The 19,914-nt window shown below is 41.1% G+C and overlaps 1 protein-coding gene across 4 annotated transcripts in view; it reads right to left on the minus strand.

Annotated features, from left to right (window-relative positions):
* The window catches only part of Ttc21b (tetratricopeptide repeat domain 21B), a 72,888-nt gene that overhangs the window by 12,986 nt on the left and 39,988 nt on the right, over nucleotides 1-19,914 (minus strand). For all 4 annotated transcript variants that reach the window (XM_030252122.1, XM_006500263.4, NM_001290669.1 and 1 more), the window contains exons 20-25: nucleotides 13,220-13,408; nucleotides 11,882-11,992; nucleotides 10,680-10,761; nucleotides 4,701-4,851; nucleotides 4,351-4,512; nucleotides 896-1,091 (exon numbers count right to left, since the gene is read on the minus strand). In XM_030252122.1, the coding sequence (XP_030107982.1) occupies nucleotides 896-1,091; nucleotides 4,351-4,512; nucleotides 4,701-4,851; nucleotides 10,680-10,761; nucleotides 11,882-11,992; nucleotides 13,220-13,408 (891 nt within the window). The remainder of the gene's footprint in view (nucleotides 1-895; nucleotides 1,092-4,350; nucleotides 4,513-4,700; nucleotides 4,852-10,679; nucleotides 10,762-11,881; nucleotides 11,993-13,219; nucleotides 13,409-19,914) is intronic.

Consider the following 19,914-nt stretch of genomic DNA (forward strand, 5'->3'; position numbering starts at 1 on the left):
GAGAACACCCTCTTAGTGCTTAGCTTGCTGTTTTGTCCCCTAGTGGCTTACAGTGAGCTGAAGCTGCCACCTAAGGCAGCTCTGTACAAATTCCCGACAGTTTACTCTTCCTTAGGGTCCTGAAAAATGGGAAATGGGAGCATGGCCAGAGTGGAGGCCTATCTACCACTGTTACCTCCAAGTCAAACAAAGTAGAGACACTTTTAATATCCTTTAAGAGGCACATATTGTGAGTTTTCAGTGACCTCGAGCATTGCTCGGTAAGTAGAAGGGCGGACAGATCAGTGATGGTGGTTAGAAGTAGGTATTACTGACTGGGACGATCCATTTTTAGTAGTATTGTGTACAGGAAGGCTTAACTGAACACTCAGGAGGGACCGGATTTGAGTGGAGCAGAAAAGGAAACGGAAATAACGACAATAAAAAGCTTCCAGAGGTCACTTCAGTGTTGCTGAAGAGAAACCATCCTTTGCATTACTGAGTCCCACACTGCCAGTCCTGATCCCACTTAGTTCTTGAGCTGGAGCAATGCTGAGCACACCTGGGTGAGAAGGTGAGCTGTGTGGGCAGCCAAGCCTTCCCTTCAGGAAGTTAGCCTCCGCCACACCTCCAGCATGAAAAGCCTCCAGACTACAAAGCTCTTCTCTTCAGAACTATCTTGTTTGTTCTCTTCTGAAGAATTTCTTTTCTGTAGAATATTTCCATGTTCCCTCAGAGAATAACACCTAATAACACAGCACAGTGGATGGCCCACCATGTAAGGTTATGCAGAGTAGGTGTCTACTTTTTCACTAAGTAAGCTATTAGGCCATGTGCAGGAACCAGTCAGTCATCCAAAACAGCACTTGGTCTTACCAGGATGAGGCAGACAAAGCCGAGAAGGGACACCACTGACCTCGGAGGCTGCGATTTCGGTGAAGGTGTTCAGTGCCTGCTCCACACTGGACTTCTGCTTGGTGGCCATCAAGCAGCAGTTTTCCATTATGCGGAGTTGCAGGCGGCCCTGGACGGTCTGAGGCTTCAGTTCCTTAAGGAGCTTTTCTGCTGTCCTCACTGCTAACTGCACAGACTCCTGCTTCTCAGGGGAAGTGCTGTGGACAGGAAGGATAAACAGCATGTGTCTGTCCCTCAAGGCAGCAGCTCCTTTTTATCATTCATTAAAGACTTCCCGTGAGGATCAGTGTTCTCACTCTTCCAATACCAAGGATGTGGCGTAAGTGAATCTTAACCAAATCAGTATGTCCTCAGTAAGACACCATTAAATCCCAAGTCACGGTAAAATGAAAAGTAGACAGTATCTCTACATGGTGAACATGTTAACGTTAGCTAACATCTAACCAGAATTAAAAATATACTCTTCATAGGCTAGTGTAGGTGATGTCCTGGGTTCAGTGCCTAGCTCCACAAAAAGGAAGAAAAATTCTAAGGAGACTCATGATACTGTCCAATAGTGTTCAATGCTTAGAACAGACAAGAGACGAGGAAAGAGAAGAAAGGGGCCAGACGCTGTAGGATCTCCTTCAGTGTATGTTTCTTCTGTATATGGTGTGTATGGTGTATATACCTTCCAATTTTGGAAGACTGAGAGTCAGAAAGTAGAATCATTTCTCAAAGATCACAAATAGAAAACACTCATTTGAGTCTAAGTTTATCAAACATACAAAATCTCTTTCCTTTATCTTGTTACACAAGACACTTAGAGAGGAAACTACATGCGATATAAGATAGCAAATTTCAGGCATAGTAAAAATTCAAATATTTGATAGCAAGTTCCCTACAGTGCAGAGTGATAGATGTCCCCATGGAGCTAGAGTTATAGGCAGTTGTGAGCCAACCAATGTGGGTAATAAACCAATCTCAGATCTGCTTTTCTTAACCACTGGGTCATCTGGCACAGGCCCTAGTGATTTTAATCTTACTGCAAACACCTTTTGATCTTGCCATATTCTCTGTTGAAAGGTAGCCACTGCTTGTTACACACCATTTGTGTGTATGCTTTGGCTTTCATGATTGTACAATTTGATTTTCATTTTTGACCTTGAGAGCTCTAGCCTTAGCATGCCCCAAATCTAGTCTGTTTCCTGTGGTTACATATAACAACTTGCAAAGAGGCTCTTCACACAGATCCAACTCTTTCAGGTGTCTCCCATTATCTCTATGAGTACTAGCAGCTCCTCCCCGGAGTTCTAGTTTGTATTTCCAAGTATTTAGTTGAAGCGTCCAAAGGTATAAAATAGTATATTATCTTAACCTTCCTAAAACACACGGGTCATTTCTCTACTTGAGTTTCACTGGTCTCGCTAATCCAATCTTGAGGTTTGTTCTTCCTTGTTCCAATGTCCCTCCACTCCTTGCACCATCTGCTGACAGCTATGCACTGCATGCCTGTGCCCTCCTGCAGCACGGAACAAGAGCACCCTTTCAGATCACTATTTGTGGTGTGGCAACTGAATGGCCTCAGAGCAGCTAGCATTAAAAATGGATCACATGCTAATGAAAGGCAATCACTGCCTGTTACACACCCTTTGAATCTTCATCTATGCTCACTTCTTCTGGGAGAGGAACAACAGACACAGCTTGAGGGGATGGCACCATTTTCCAGCAGTAACCCACAGTGAACACTGAAGAACTGTGGGGTCTGCTAGCACTTTATCTGTGCCTTGTTCTATCTTTTCTCAGATAAGGAACTCTGAGCTTACTTCACAATGCTGTTGCAGAAAGCCAGTTAGAGTTATGTATAAAGAACAGATCACCAGGCAGTGATGGCGCACGCCTTTAATCCCAGCACTTGTGAGGCAGAGGCAGGCGGATTTCTGAGTTCGAGGCCAGCCTGGTCTACAGAGTGAGTTCCAGGACAGCCAGTGCTGCACAGAGAAACCCTGTCTCAAAAAACCAAAAAAGAGCAGAGCATAGGGCTGGCATAAAGCTACTTTGTTGTATTAGGTTGGCACTCTTACCCTTGTCTTCATTTTGGTTTTGTGTGGCTGTGCATGTGTGTATGCATACATTTTGCATGTGCTCAATTGGAAGCCTAAGGCTGACATCAGGAACATTCTTCAATCACTCTACTGTATTTGTTAAGGTAGGCTCTCTCATGCCCAGAGTTTGCCTTTACAGCTGTCTACCAAGTCACCTTGCTGTGCAGAGCCTCTGTCTCTGGCCACTGAGTGACAGACCAGCCACCAAGCCCACAGACCATTTATGTAGGCTCGGAGATTTGAACTCAAGTACTCATACTTGTGGGACAAGCACTCTGTCTACTGAGGCATCTCCCAAGTGTCAGCCATTGCTAATATTATGTGGATAGTCTGTATTATGCTTTTCAGACTCTGCAATTTATTTTATTTTTGACAGAGTAATTAGGGAAATACCTTTGTAATCCATTTATTATGATTTAGGAAATGGAAAACATTTCATGCCTAATTGTTTTAGTTATTTTTTTATTGTTGTGATAAAACACCATGGCCAGGACAACTTAAAAAAATAAGCTGTTTAATTTGGCTTATGTTTTTCAGAGTGTTAAAGTCTGTGATGACACAGCAAAGGTAAGCTGAGACCTCACATATTGTTTCACAACCATAGGGCCGAGCCGAGAGGGAGCTCTGGGACTTTCCCAGGCTTTTTAAAACCACAAAGCCCCCCCTGAGTGACATACTTCCTCCAGCAAGGCCAGACCATATAACCCTTCCTGTACTGGCGAATTTTGTGTTAAATTGACACAGCTGGAGTTATCACAGAGAAAGGAGTTTCATTTGGGGAAGTGCCTCCATGAGATCCAGCTGTGGGGCATTTTCTCAATTAGTGATCAAGCAGGGAGGGCCCCTTTTGGGTGGTGCCATCCCTGGGCTGATAGTCTTGGGTTCTATAAAAGAGCAGGCCTAGCAAGCCGGGGGAGGCAAGCCAGTAAAGAACATCCCTCCATGGCCTCTGCATCAGCTCCTGCTTCCTGACTTGCTTGAGTTCCAGTCTTTACTTCCTTTGGTGATGAGCAGCAACAGGGAAGTGTAAGCTGAATAAACCCTTTCCTCCCCAGCTTGTTTCTGGGTCATGATGTTTTGTCTAGGAATAGAAACCCTGACTAAGACACTTCCCAAACAGTTCTACCAACTGGGGAGCAAAGATTCAAATCTGTGAATCTATGGAAGCTACTCGTGTTCACACAAGCACACTGAGATGGAGAATCATTAGTCTCTCTGTATATATATTAAGCATAAATATATTCATACAATATTCAATCCATTTTTCCCTCAGCATTATGCTAGAAGGTGACTTTCTTGTGCTTTCCTGCGTATTTTCCCCAATGTATGTTTTAAAAACTGTTCCTAAAGAACTGTGTAAAATGCTACTCACCCCAGGTCTCCATTCAGGTTTTCAAACACTTCACCTCCAATAGTTTCATTGTCTGGATTTAGGCAGATTTCTATCATATTATAAAGTGCATTCTGACCCCAGTCACTATCTTTCCGAGCTTTATTAAAATGTCGAAGGGCATCATTTGGTTCTCCAGTATACCTTATTGATTGAAAAAAAATTCAATTACTAATTACACATTTTATACTAAATTATAATATGTTTCATAAATAAAGCAATTAAAACACTTCAAGGTGCAGTTTTTAAAAATATGATAAAAAGCCTTTTCTACTTTCTGCACGAGGGGAGAAAATCATTATAATGTAGGATTTATTTGCCAATAGATTTACCAAAAATGTAATCCTTTACAGTACTGAAATCCTGGCTCCAATTTTGTTCTGGAGTTGTGTTTCTCAGCCATCAAGAAAAATCTCGGAACATCCTCAAGTTTCCCACATCTTCTCAGGAGATCAATCAAACGGGACAAAGTCATAAAATTATCTAGAAAGAAGCAATACTTCAGGTATAGATCACACGTTAAAACATTTGTTCTGATGGTTCTTCTTCATTAATGTACAGCTTACTTCAAATGAAACAGATATGACCAAAGGACTACTTCATGTGTAATTCATTCCTAAGGAAGTGTACAGCCTGGATCACCTGTGAAATGATGCCTGCTTCACTGGGGCAGCCACTGTGGGAGAGAACACAGTCCAGGCACATCTGATGACTTTTCGATTTTCCTAGGGCCAAGCCTTCTAGAAATGCTTTTCATCTGAGGCATCTAGACTCTGAAATCCAGGAAGATCGATTGACAGTTGTTCCTGAGATGCTTTTCATACTTACTGCAGATGAAGTATGGTAGTGGACGTGCTGGACTGTGCCTGAGGTAAGCAATCACAAGTTTTATCCCAGAACTTGTTTAACATGTGTGAATGCTAAAGACTAGACTTGGCTGATCGTACTGCAGCCTCAGGATTTTAATCTTCTTGCATCTGTTTCCTACAGATAACAGCATGTCCAGTTCTCTGGCTCCACAGTAACTTTCTTCTAAGTTCCTGCTACTTTTCCCTTATTAGTAATGTACTTGGATTCGAGCATGATTTTAATAATGATTCATGAACACCAAAAGAAGGAAAAAAATGTACAGAATCATGTGTGGAGGAGAAAAATGACCCATTCAAGAGATGAGTAAAGTCACGTATGCATGACTAATAGCCAACTATTTGTAAATGAAATTTGGCCGACACTTAGGGCTTTGATTCAACACTAAACAATAAATACTTAATTGTTATTAAGTGGCCTTTAATGCTTTGATTTTTAACAGCTGCCCTACAGACTATCACATGAATAGTTAATTTCTCTGGGAGTTTGTTTTTAGGTCTTAGGGCTCTTGTGTTTCAATATCACAGAACTCATAGAGAATTTGTTAAAATTCTTACACATACTACTGTGAGGACTAACTTGGTGTAAATTCACAGGATTAAAGTATCTTCATGAGCAAACAAACATAGCCCTATTTTCAGAACAAATTATTCTCCATTCTAATTTTAAAAAATGAAGACATTGTATTACCTGATGTATCAGGACATTATGAGGCCCTGCCTAGAGCAACGAATAAGGACTCAGGGAGACATCTGTGCAAATATTCACAGTAGTGCTATTCACAATAATCAGGATGGGCGGGGGACTACCCATACGTCTACTATAGAGGACAGCTGAATGTGATATATGCACATATAAAACATTAGTGACTCGAAAATTTAAGCAAACTTTTAACATGACAACGGGATGAACTCTGAAGACTATGCTAGGCGACTTAGGCCAGACACATGGCCAAATGCTGTGGGATATCCCGTCAGCCACCTGGACTTGCTGAGAATCATAGAAGCAGAAAGTAAAATGTTCAGAGGTGGAAGGGAACTGAGGTACAGAGTTAGTTTAGAAGTGTTGCATAAGGCTTGGGATGGATGGATCACCACGACTTGCACAACAATGTCAACATACCTAATGCCACTGAACTATGCTTAGAGATGGGTCATATGGTAATTTTTATGTTATACATTTTATCAGAATAAAAAATTAGGAAAAGAACTTTGGAAGGTTTGCTTCTATTCAGTTATATAAGTGAAAACAACCAAATCCTGCTCTCTCTCAACCTAATTTTGAGTCTGTATATTTTGTTTATTCTGCCTTTTAGTATCACTACAAGGAAAGGGAATTCAAAATTGGCCTTGTCTTTTATCACTGTGAAGACAAGTACACTATCTGTATGTGAAAAATGACTCATTTTTCTTAAAATGATTGTAATATCAATCATTTCTAAGGATACACTTCAGTGGCATTGGGTATGTTCACATTGTTGTGTAAGCTGTGGTCATCCATCCATCCATCCATCCCAGAGCTTATGTAACCTTTCTAAATGGAAACTCTGCACCTTAGTCTCTTCCACCTCTTTCCATTTTGCTCTCTGCTTCTATGATTCTTATGATGTCCAGGTGGCTGACGGGATATCCCACGGCATTTGGCCATGTGTCTGGCTTGTCTTCAGAGTTCATCCCGTTGTCATGTTAAGAGTTTGCTTACATTTTCAAGTAATTAATGTTTTATATGTATATCACATTCAGCCATCCTCTGTAATAGACATATGGATAGTTCTGTGACCATTCAATTAAATCAAATGAAGGCATGAATGTGATTTATAAACTCCCAGTGTGGTTAGCTGCACTTACACCTTTAGGTCTTTGGACAGTAGGCTGCATAATCCACCAAAAAGCCAAAGAGGCTAAAAGTAGAACTGAACTAAGCAAGGACTCAATATTAAAGCATCTGGCCAAAATTTTTGTATGTTATTGCAAATATGTGAGGCATATTTTGAAATATCTATATTCAACACTGTGAAGACATTTTCTTGAAAAATTCCATCTAGTACTGATGAAATATATTCATCATTAGTTCAAGGCAATAATGATCACAGAGAGACTACATTTTCTTTCCATTAGCCATCGCATTTGGAGAATGAAGTGTTTTCATTTTTGAAAATGGCAATATATCATATGGTAAAAAATAGCTGGTACAGTCTTATTGATGGGCAGATATCACAAGACATAGTTCTAATATGCACACATTTACCAATAAAAAGCAAAGATCCTTAGCCACACAGGTTCAGGAGTGACAACCAATACAGATTACACTTTGCTTTCCCTTCTGTTTCTGCCCAAGGGGTGCGTAGGAGATGCAGAGTCCAGGAGTCCAGGGCTGCAGAAATACAAAGCACCAGAGAGGCCATAGGTGCTTTCCTCAAAAAGCTGACCTTTGAGCAGTGCCTGGGATGGGGCCAGACACTGCCAGGCTGACAGAAGTATTCCCAGTAGCTGATAGCATGCACACAAGCAAGCAGGGTGCAGCCCTGGGTGCATGGCAACCTCAATGCTACTGAAGAACAGGAAGCGAAATGAAGATATAAGCAGAGGGCTAACCAGGCCATGGCATTATTAAAATCATGCTACAACCGTAGGCTTCACTCTGAAGCGTGAACCTACTCTGAGCAAAGGGATAGCTCGTGGGTTTGAATACTGATCTGATGACGTGATCTCCAGCAGCAGCAGGTGCCCAGGGCTGGAAGCACAGGAGAGGTGACAAGGGGATTAACTGTGGCAGTGGGTCAGAAGAAGATGACAGACTGACTGAGCTATTTAGCAACTACGCAGACAGAACTAGGGTACTTGTTAATTAATTACTACAAAAAGGAGAAAACTCAACATGATTGGAAAAATTTGAGACAAGGTACAATATGTTGAGAGCAGATATAACTGGAATTTTCAAGTACAAATAAAACTGGACAGTGCACTTCTTTTCTTAAACATTTTTTAACGGTGTGTTTGTGTGTACACAAGGCAGGCGTCTTCCAGGACAGAGGCATTGGATTTCCTGGAACTGGACTTACAGGTGGTTAGCTATGTGACCTGGGTTTCTGGGAACCAAATGTCCTTAACAACTACATCACTGCTCTAGCTCCTAACCAGTACATTCCTAAAATAAGCTAAATACAGCCACAATTTAAGTTATGCTACTGGACATGATCAACAATGCACACATAAAATCACTGTGTGTTTTAGAAGGAATGACACAAAATAAATGGGTAGATAAGTAGGTAAAGGCCTATCAGGAATAAAACATACATTATGAGAGAAAAGGGTCATGGGCACAAAATTTTAACTAAACTGTACCAAGGTTAAGAACTGACAACAATCCTCTCATTGACTACTGGATGACTGATACAAGCAATGTATTCTCTAATGAATTCACTCATTCAAATTTTCTTTGCAAATTTCCTTCTCTTTTCTCAAAGTTCCAATACTCTCTCAACAGTCCCTGTTGTCCTCTGAAAACCTCACTGCTATCTGAGTAGAAAGACATGAGCAGTTAGAATAGAGCTCTCCTGCCTGACTACTCTGTCACCCGCAGATCCAGTCAATCAATAATCATTGATTCCGCACTATGTGACTGGCCTGTGTCTATCAGGGATTTAAAAGGAGCACGCTATTACTGACTTTGAAAAGTACACAGTAACAGAGAAGACAAATATACAGATGGTATATATTCATGTGTGTATTAGCAAATACTAAAAAGTAACAAAGAGCTATTTTTGACAGTGTGATATATGGGTTAGGGTGATCAGCTCATCCCACTTTCAGTTGGAAATTTCTTTAGCATGGACCATTCTGGATCTAGGACCTTTGTAGTCCTGGGCCAAGCAGAAAGCAAGGTCCTCAATGCACCCTCAAGGGTAGTATATTTTAGAATACATGGTGAGAAAGAAGGAAGACAAAATATGTAACAGGCAAGATTGGAAGAAAATCTGCACCAAGCCTCGGGGGTGTGGATTCATGTCTTTCAGTACTGCTGAAGCACAATGTTCTTACATTGAAATTATGAATAGATTTTAAAAAAGACACATAAGTAGGGTACAGAGTGTTGTCTCACAGCTCGAAAACCCATGTAAAATTGTAACAGGTGATGGCATAAGCCCACAAGCCCAGTGCTAGGGAGACAGACAGGAGGATGCCTAGCCCTGCCGGCCTGTCATGTTAGCCTGATCCATGAATTCCCGCCCAGTGAAACAACGCGTCTTAAAGAGATGGGCAGCTTATTGAGACTAATGCTCAGTGTTGTCCTCTGGTATCCACAACGTCCCCTCCACCACCGATCCCCATTTTTTCTGACACACACAAGCATTGAAACTCATGTTTTAAAAATCATGAAAGTAAAAATGGTGCTGTCTGGAGAGGCAGGGTGTTAGGGAGATGGGGAAGGGCAGAAGAGGTTAGTAGAATGAGAATGATGAATTCACACTGTATTCATATAAAAATGCCATAATGAAACCTCTTACGTCACACAATTAATACATACTTGTAGAAAAAAAAAGCATACTTGTATACAAAAGCCCCAAAGCAGCAGGTGGACTAATTCAATCAACAATCAGCTGTTTGCAGGAAATGCCGCTCCTGAGTAATGGAAACCTACGTGAGAGGAAACCCACGTGACACAAGAGAGCTTCTCTCCCAGAAACTCTAACATGTGAGGGCAAGGTGGTCAAGGACAGCTTAAACCTACTCGTGAGGGAAGAAAAGTCTGTACTTTAAAGAATACATAGCAAGAAAGACTAGATCATTCCTCCTTAAGAAACAGGAACAGTGAGATAGAATAAAAACCCAGTTTGATATGGGAAATTGAAATGAGGGCAAACAATGGTGGCCTGGGCAAAGTGTGTAGGAGAACATGATGTAATTTGTGTCTGTGAGTTCTCACTGCAGGGCTCTGTGCTGATCAAGGAAACTGATACCAGAGAGAAGAAACCACAGAGTCAAGCTCTTTGGTGGCCATGGGGCTGTGTACAGTGCACACAGGGAAAAGCCAGGGCCAGAGGAATCAGACGTAGAAAGGATGAGGTTGGAGTGTAGTGTTGAGGCCTGGGAGTGGGGGGCTCTCTCAATTTGGTGTGTAAGGATTCAGGTGAGGGGAAGGGAGGTGGCAGCGGTGCTAGAAGTCTGAGGAGACAGCTGGGGTGCTGAAGTCACTGAAGTAACACAGGGGATTGCAGGCCAGTCCATGCAGGCTTCGCTCACAGTTCACCAGGAGACCAATAGACAGTGGGGTTCTTTCCTGAAAATCACTTGAATGACTTAGACCCAAGTGTGGCATTAGCAGAGTCAGAGTCAATCCACTGCTCCTTCCCCAACAACTTCCAAGATAAAAAAGCAAAACAAACACAGCCTAAGGAGACAAGAAGACGATTAGATCTGAGGAATTAGTCAGTGTGTATGTACCTGGTTTCCGGTCTAAAAGCTGCTGCAGATGATACACTGCTTGTTCATAGTCTTGCTTTCTGAACATGAGGTCGGCCATCAACTGTAAAGATAGGCAGGGTCTAAAAACAGCACTGTACATTTCTACAAAGTATATTCTTTTATTGAAGATTTAGCACTACAATAATATTTATGAAAAACAGTGAAAAATTAATCAAGCATGCAAATCGGACGCTCTGCTCACAATTTTCAGCCCTAAATGTTTCAAGTAGTGGTGTAAAAACAAATGTGAAGGCCTGCAGAGACAGCTCAGTGTTTACAAGAGTGCACTGCTCTTGCAGAGGACCCAAGTTCAACTCCCAGCACCCACAAGGTGCAGCTCACAAGCTCTAGAGAGACGCCATGCCTCTGAACTAGGCACTGCACTGAGGAGGCGCACACCGCTAGTCCCTTTACACATACATACAAATGAGGAACATAGTCTTTAGAAACCATATGAGAGGTGCTTAGTATTCCATTGTGCGACTCTAGAGAAACTAAAGTGACCGTGAAAGGGATGAAAATAAACTTAAGTCCTACATATCTTAAATGTAAAACATGGAAGACCTGCTGGGATTTTCCCATGTGTTTTAAAGCAAGATGCCTTTTGGTCTACTTAGTTGTAATGGTGAGCTTAAATGAGCTGTGTGCAATGTCACCCGAACAAGATATTTAAAAGCTGAAAGAAGCTTCAATCCATGTAGGAAAAACACCACCACCACCACCACCACCACCACCAACAACAACAACAACAACAAAAACAAAACTGTGAAACAGGCCATCGAGATTGGCACAGTGACACAATGAGGCTTTGTCCTTGCTCCCCGTGAGTCCAGAAGTTCTGCTGACATATTAGTCCAGAATGTCTGTGTAAGTATGTCAAAGCTAGGATTTACCAAACCATGTGAAGGCTGACCACAGAACTACACCTGTCCCACGCACCCCTTGGGCAGAAACAAAAGAAAGCAAGGTGTAATCTGGACTTGTTATCACTCCTGTTCCTTCATGGCTAATGATCTTTGCTTTTTATTGGTAGACGTGCCCATGATAGAAACATGCTATTCTTCCAAAAGCAAGTAAGAGCAAGACCTCATTATCTAATAACAGTTCTATGGAAAAAATATGAACATGCCTCACAGAAAATAAAACTCAACTGCCTGCGCAGCAGAGGACTATAGACTGACCATGGTGGCAGGTTCATTGTCCTGGTCCCTCTGGAGAAGCAGCGCACAGTGTCGCAGGGAGGCGTCAAGGTCTTCTTGGGCCAGGTATAACTGCGCCAGTTCCAACATTATCTAGGCAGCAAAATCAAGAGTAGTTATAAACTGGCTTCAAAATAAAATGAGCAAATGTTTGCATGACATTAATCTTCATTTGTCTAAAAGTTACCGCAATAAAAGTGCCATGTACAAAAGACAACATGAACGACAGGTGCGTATATCACTACTAACTCTTCAGGAAAAGACAAAAGGCAGGTGATAACTCACTTGATAAATACAAACAAAAGGTATTGCTGATTTTAAAGCAGCATACAGGATTTCAGTACAAACTCCTGTGAAAGGAGCAGGGCAAACTCTAAACATGTTTTCTCATTAGTAAAATGAGAAAGGTGCAGCTAGGTAGACAATTGCTAAGACAAGCTTCTCTGAGCACAACCAGTGCTTCAACTCTCTTAGCCACCACTGAGAAGGAGTCTGCTTGTGGATGCCTTAGCAAAAGGTATGCCATCAGTGATGGGAGTCACTAATGTCCCTTTCACAGTCCCAGCACCAAGGTGCCACTGACATACAGATGCTGGAGTGTATGTACTCATCTAACTAAGTCCAACCTCCTATGCCTAGGAGGGGACTAAAAAACAGCTTTAAACTGACTATGAAGGTAAGGAAATTGCAGATTTGGTTAACATTACTTATTCCACTACAAATTGTGTATGCTTGTGAGTGGATCTGTGTGTGTGTGTGTGTGTGTGTGCGCGCGCGCGCGTGTGCGCGAGGTCAACATCAGGTGCAGTACCCTGTCACTTTCCATCACATGTTTTGAGACAGGGTCTTTGACTAAATCCAGAGCTCAGCCATCCAGAGAGGCTGAGTGTCCAGCAGCCGCCCTGTGATCCTCCTGCTGTCTCTGACAGGCCAGTGCTGGGCTGAAGTGTGTGGTGCTGCACCCAGCTTTTCCTACAGCTTCTCGGTGAACGCAAGGTATCAAACTCGGGTCCTTGTGCTTGGGTGGCAAATACTTCACTCTGCCGTCCTCCAATGTAAGGCACCACTGGGTTTTGCATTGCTGGAGACTTACCTCAGAGCTGGGCACAGGCTAGACCAGCACTATACCGTGCACTTCCACTCCCAGCTCCACGTGCATGCTGAAAGTTTTCCAGAAACAACTGTTTTTATAAACATATTTGTTTTTGCTGCATTTATTTTCCAATCTTCTTTATTAATAATCTAATCAGACTTCTCCACCTGAGCCGATTAGATGGTCCCTGGAATAAAGGTACTTAGCCTTGTTACAGCCCTACTGACCTTACTGTCTGTTTCACAATGAACCAGGGCTTCTCTATAAAATGTAATTGCTTTCTCATAGTCTCGCTGAGCGGCGGAGTGTTTCGCAATCTCTGCACAAATTTCAGCTGCGAAGTGTTTCTGTGAAGGAACTGCATCTGGCTGCTCCATCTGAACTCGCTTCAATATCCGAGCCTGCAGCTCTCGAGCCTAGAAAAAAAAAAAAAAAAAAAAAAAAAAAAAAAAAAAAAAAAAAGCAAGCGTTAAAACATGAGAAAGAATTGGGAAAGGAAAAGGTGCAATTTTCAACAGTTTATATAGCAGTATAATTGTACTATAAGATTTATTTGAGTGTTGATGGTCTGTGATAGAGCAAACTAATCCTCCTGCCCCGAAAAAAAAAAGCCTTTTTAAGACAAGCAGCTACTTGCAAATAAACCAGTCTATATGTTATAGAGATGACCACAGAAGAAGAAAACATCATAAAGGAAACACAGCGATGGAACAATTAGGAAGATCCTTAGATAGTACTGATAAATAATTATAAATGCTAAATGATAATTAGGTCTTTTAGAAATGAAAGGATGACAAAACATGAATCTACATCATATACATCAAAGAGTAATTCTGTTTCATGAAATTTTAATTTTTTTTTTTCGAGACAGGGTTTCTCTGTGTAGATCTGACTGTCCTGAAACTCACTCTGTAGACCAGGCTAGCCTCAAACTTAGAAATTTGCCTGCCTCTGCCTCCCAAGTGCTGGGATTAAAGGCATGCGTCACCATGCCCGGCTAATTTTAATTTTGATTACATTGCATATATGTTTTCTGTTTTTTGTTATATACGTAGGTATGTATGCGTACACACATACACACACACATGCATACATAGAAAGAAAGAAAATTGCCCACAGTAAGAAAGAAAAAATGAAGAATAAAATACAAACAGTATTTGCTACAGAGGATCATGGCAATGGCCTGAGGATTGTCCTTGATTTAATGATTTGAACCTTGGAGGTAGCCTCGGTTTATAGTCGCTTACCTATCTTATTAATAACATGTCCCTCTTTTTTTTTTTTTATCAATATTGCAGAGGCTGGGAACTTCGATATCAAGGCACAGTCCCAAGCAAGGGCCTTCTTTCTCTGTGCCATCCTATGGCAGAAGGTGAGAAGATCAGAGAACAGGAGGTTGATAGGAAACTTAAGTTCTTCCCACTCTAAGTTACGCCACTCATGCTGGCGAACATTTTAAACATCCTCCATAGGTTGTTTAAACTCCCAGCTCTGTTTATTGATAGTTACATCTCTAACACATTCTTTCTAAGAGACACAGTTAAACCACAGCAACTATTCCAAACAAACATAGGTTGTAAGTCTTTGATGGTGGTCATGATGCAACGTCGCTTTGTTTTATAATTTGGGTAGCATGTGATAGACTAGGAGCTTCTACTTTGTACCTGTAGATCATTTGCTCTACAGACATACTTTGAAAAATGTATCAGAATCACCAGCTGAGTGTGAAAATGTTGGTTTGTAAATTCCTTGGTGATACTGATGCCAACAGAAACCATGCCTGCAGATGGCTAGCTGGCCCTCAGGCGCTCCACCTGGCACTGCACAGGCTGCTGTTACAAAGAAGTAGGCATTCCCAGGCGGGGAGCACCGCAAGTCAGATGAATGACTGGCGGGGCTGAGAGTCACTTCATACTAAACAGTGGTCTAAATGTTAAATGAGATTATGACTGTAAAGTTGTCAGTTCAGAGATGAGCATATGCACACTCAGTAAGTACGACTATTTTAGCTCCGAGTAACTGAAAACCCTACTCAGCACACTCACTAGTTGCTTTTGCATCTTTATTTTACTGTGAAATAACTAGGGAGCATTATCTTTTATATCTATTTTAAGTTTTTTATTAAATTATTCAAAATTATATGATCACATCTCTTCCCTCTTCCTCTGGTCAGCTCCAATCAAACTGGTGGCTTCTTTTTCTCTTGTTTTTATTGTTACATATATGTATAAATACACAAAAACACAAATATACAAATACAACCTGTTGAGTTGCTTTAATGTGGCTCCCTATTCAGAAGCTCTGTGATTTGAATGATAAATTTTATGAACTAAAAGATTTGTAAAAGAATATGCAATTTATGTAATCTGAGTTATATTTTTTCCATCAGCTAAACTTCCAGAAAGGCAAATAGTCTACTGCTGTGCTTCTCAATTGTTTAGCTCTTTGAAGAAACTCATTTATAAATGTGTGTGTGTGTGTGTGTGTTTGTGGTGTATGAGCCAAAGAGATAGAGAGGGACACACACACAGACACACACAGACACACAGACACACACACACACTCACAAGTGAGAGACCTTGTTATTTTTGTAAGGATAAATAAGTAAAAGATAATTGAATAAAATAATTTTGCAAAATTTTGTAAACATTTTGTAAAAAATGTTAAGTTGCTGTAAGAATAAATGTAGTTATTGTTAAGAAATATTTTGTATAGAACATATATTTATACATTTCTTTTAAAGATTTATTTTTATTTATTTTAAATTATGTATAGGCATGTGTGTCCGCATATTAGTAAATGCATATGAATGTAGGTACCCGAGGAGGCTAGAGATACCTAGTCACTCCCTGGAACTGGAGTTATAGATGGTTGTAATCTGAGAACCAAACTGAGTCCTCTTAACCATTGAGTCATCTCTACTGCTCCAACATACATTAAAAATATTAGTATATTATGTTTCTTCTTAGTTTTCAGAAGGATTAAAGCTAAATTAATTTGTTACACTAACAACATAAGCCCTGTTAGCATTCACATTTTAATCCTTCTATATATAATTCTAATATATAATATGTAATTTTATAATATATAATTCTAAATTCTTTCAACTTTTTGGCTTCTAAAGTATAGATATGAACATTTTTTTATTTACTTTAGAGTAGAAATTTAATTTCCTTTTATCTATAAGTCCATCCAACCAACTCCAGTTATACAGTGGTTTTCACAGGAGTAGGAAACAGAATACTAATCCAATCTTGGAGGTCAGGTGGGGTTTTAAAAATGGCTTCTAACTTTCCTTTCTATTTTTGTAGCTTTATGTTGCAAGCCTGATGGCTGCTTCAAAATAAGAAACATCGAGATGGCTTAGCCAGTGCATAGAGGAACTTGGCTGCGAGACTCTCCGCCTTATAGCTTGATCCCCTGAGGCCTGGTGGTGGAGTAGAGAGCCAACCCCACATGTACAACCTTCCTAGCCCAGAAAATAAAGCAGTACATCTAATAAACAAGCTTTTAGAGAGAGCTCTGAGACTTAGCCACTTGTAAGACCTGAGTATTTTCTTCTGCTACTCATCCCAGAGAAGCTCTTGTTCAGTTACATTAAACTGAATGTAATATTAACTTTTACAAAAAAAATATACACAGCAAAACTATATACATTGGAGAAAAACAAATGTTGAATATAAGAAATATAAACAAATAAAATCTGTGTATATTAGAAAATCTTATCCAGAATTAAGCTGTGGAGTCAACAGATAGTGGATAAAGAGGCAAAAGTCAGTTAAATAAGAACCCACTGGGCCTATACACTCTGAAAATGCAGATTTATTAACACTTTCAGAAGAAATGCTTGACTCATAAAGGACATAGGAAGATCAGTGAAGGACAGACAGGAACAGAGAGCTGTTCCAGGCCATCTGCCCTGAGCAAGAGGAAACTAGGAACAAGAGCTGCCCTGTGAGCTTCTCTGGGATGAGTAACAGAAGAAAATACTCAGCTCTTACAAGTGGCTAAGTCTCAGAGCTCTCTCTTAAAGCTTGTTTATTAGATGTACTGCTTTGTTTTCTGGGCTAGGAAGGTTGTACATGTGGGGTTGGCTCTCTACTCCACCACCAGGCCTCAGGGGATCAAACTATAAGGCGGTGAGTCTCGCAGCCAAGTTCCTCTATGCACTGGCTAAGCCATCTCGCTGTTTCTTGCCTCTACATTTCCGGCCATTGGACTTTGCATGCAGTGCACTGTTAGGAGCAGAGGGTCACACCATGGAGGGTGCCATTGGCTTGATCACTGTTAAGTCATAAGCTGGTATTCTAGAAGACCTTTGTGCCGATACTTCAATTATCTGTGCCAATTAACAGCTTAAGGTTTTGAGACTCAACAGCTGTGGATAAATTCTGGACAAAGGTGAGGGAGCTACAGTTGGTAGCATATTGGGCCCTGGGTATGGAGGAAGCTAGCTGTGCTGAGTCATGCTGCACTGTTCGGAATGCGAGATTATATCAGATGATGCAGGCAAACCAAATGTTCACTAGTGATGACGGGCTCTGCAAAATTTAGCCTGTTCTTATGATAAATCAGTAATATACAAGAATGTACTGTAGATGTCTAAATACTATATATTTAGCTATCTGGAAATCAGGGACTGGAGAGAAGTGCTTTCAATGGTTTAAGACACTTGCTCTTTTTGCAGAGCACTTGGGTGACTCACAGATGACAATGACTCCAATTCCAGGGGATGAACTGTCTCCTCTAGGTTCCGTGTGTGGCACTGCATGCTCATGGTGCATATATAGACAAACAGGCACACACACACACACACACACACACACACATACATAGAACACTAACTAGGAAATAATTAGAGATTAGAGGGAGAAGTGGACAATTGGTAGAACATGAAGTAAACTATTAAGTAAAAGTACAGGTTATAGAAAACATGTATGCATAGCAATGCTTACATAACACGCTGAGTTATGACATCATTGCTTACATAACACGCTGAGTTATGACATCATTGCTTACATAACACGCTGAGTTATGACATCATTGCCTACTTGTACAAAAGATTCTTTGTTTGGCTTCAGAGGGAAATGAATTGTGTAGTGTTAACTATAAATAAAATTCAAGCAGCCAGTTTGAAAGGGATGAGAGACAGGATGGGAAAGGCAGAGCTGGAGTCAAGGAGAAGGGTAAGCTGAGAGCATGCACCGCAGTCCACACAGCACCCACAAAACACTGTGCCTAGGCATGGATAACAGAGCATGGAGGGAAACACTGCACCTAGGCATGGACAACAGAGCATGGAGGGAAAATGAATTGAAAGTAAGCTTAAGAAGGTCAAGAAAAGGGAACACGAAGTTTTAAATTTCAAAATAAAAACAAGTTGTAAGATGGTAGATAGAAGTCCAAATATGATCTACAATTATGCTATTTGCAAGCAAATAAAATATCCACTTTGGAAGAACAACGTGTACTCAGCCATCTCTTGATTTTTCATTTTGAGAGAATAACCCAGTAGGATCTTGGAGCTGGACTTCATCTTCTTCTGTACCCCAAGCAGGCCTTGAACTTGGGTTTTCTTCTTTCCCAGTTTCATAAACAGTTGGGAGTTCAAACTTGTGCTACTAGGCCTGATAATAATTAAATGTCCCAATGAACAGATTAACAGAAAAAAAATTGTCTGAGCACATAAAACGTACTCATTGTTGGCCTTCAGATTCTCATTATAAGGAAATGGATATTGAAAGTAAAACATATTCTGTGCAAACAAGAACCAGAAGAAAGCCAGAGCCAGGCAGAGAGCTTGTGACCAGGCTGATCCTGACAGAGGGACAGAAGGTGAACAACAACAACAAAAAAAAACAAAAATAAACAACTTGTTCCACAGTTATCTGTCTGTCTGTCACACGCGAGCCATGGCATGTGCCATCCTCAAAAAGTCAAATGACGTACCACAGTGGCACTGGCATATGCTGACCACTCCATAATGCCAGAAACCTATCACCACTGTCCACAGAAACTAGTTCTCAAGCTCATTGTCATAGAGAACAGAAGCAAATGTCAACAAAGCTCAAAGGATCGGGGCTAGGCAAAGTGTGGCGCCAGCACAGTGCAAGTACAGAACTCAGGGCATGGTCCCCAAACCTGGCAGTCCCAGAGACTGCTGGATCAGTTTTCATTTCAAGTCTGCAGCACTTTATGTTTCTAAAAAGATTTTTTAAAAAAAAATTTGTTTGTTAAACACAAGAAAATCAAGAAGAAGGAAGACCAACATGTGGATACTTCATTCCTCCTTAGAATAAGGAACAAAATACCCATGGAAGGAGTTTCAGAGACAAAGTTTGGAGCTAAGATGAAAGGATGGACCATCCAGAGACTACCCCACCCAGGGATTCATCCTATAGTCAACGACCAAACCCAGACCCTATTGCATACGCCAGCAAGATTTTACTGAAAGGACCCTGATATAGCTGTCTCTTGTGAGGCTATGCCAGTGCCTGGCAAATACAGAAGTGGATGCCCACAGTCAGCTATTGGATGGAACACAGGACCCCCAATGGAGGAGCTAGAGAAAGTACCCAAGGAGCTGAAGAGGTCTGTAACCCTATAGGTGGAACAACAATATGAACTAATCAGTACCCCCAGAGCTCGTGTATCTAACTGCATATGTAGCAGAAGATGGCCTAGTTGGGAAGAGAGGCCCCTAGGTCTTGCAAAGTTTATATGCCCCAGTACAGGGGAATGCCAGGGCCAAGAAGTGGGAGTGGGTGGGTAGGGGAGCAGGGCTGGGGGGAGGCTATAGGGGACTTTCGGGATAGCATTCGAAATGTAAATGAAGAAAATATCTAATAAAAAATTGAAACCCCCCCAAAAAACCCAAAAAATGTGTTTGTTAAAGTCATTAAAAATGTGCATACAATTAAGA

The sequence above is a fragment of the Mus musculus genome, chromosome 2, assembly GCF_000001635.26.
Source record: "Mus musculus strain C57BL/6J chromosome 2, GRCm38.p6 C57BL/6J".
Lineage (NCBI taxonomy): Eukaryota > Metazoa > Chordata > Mammalia > Rodentia > Muridae > Mus > Mus musculus.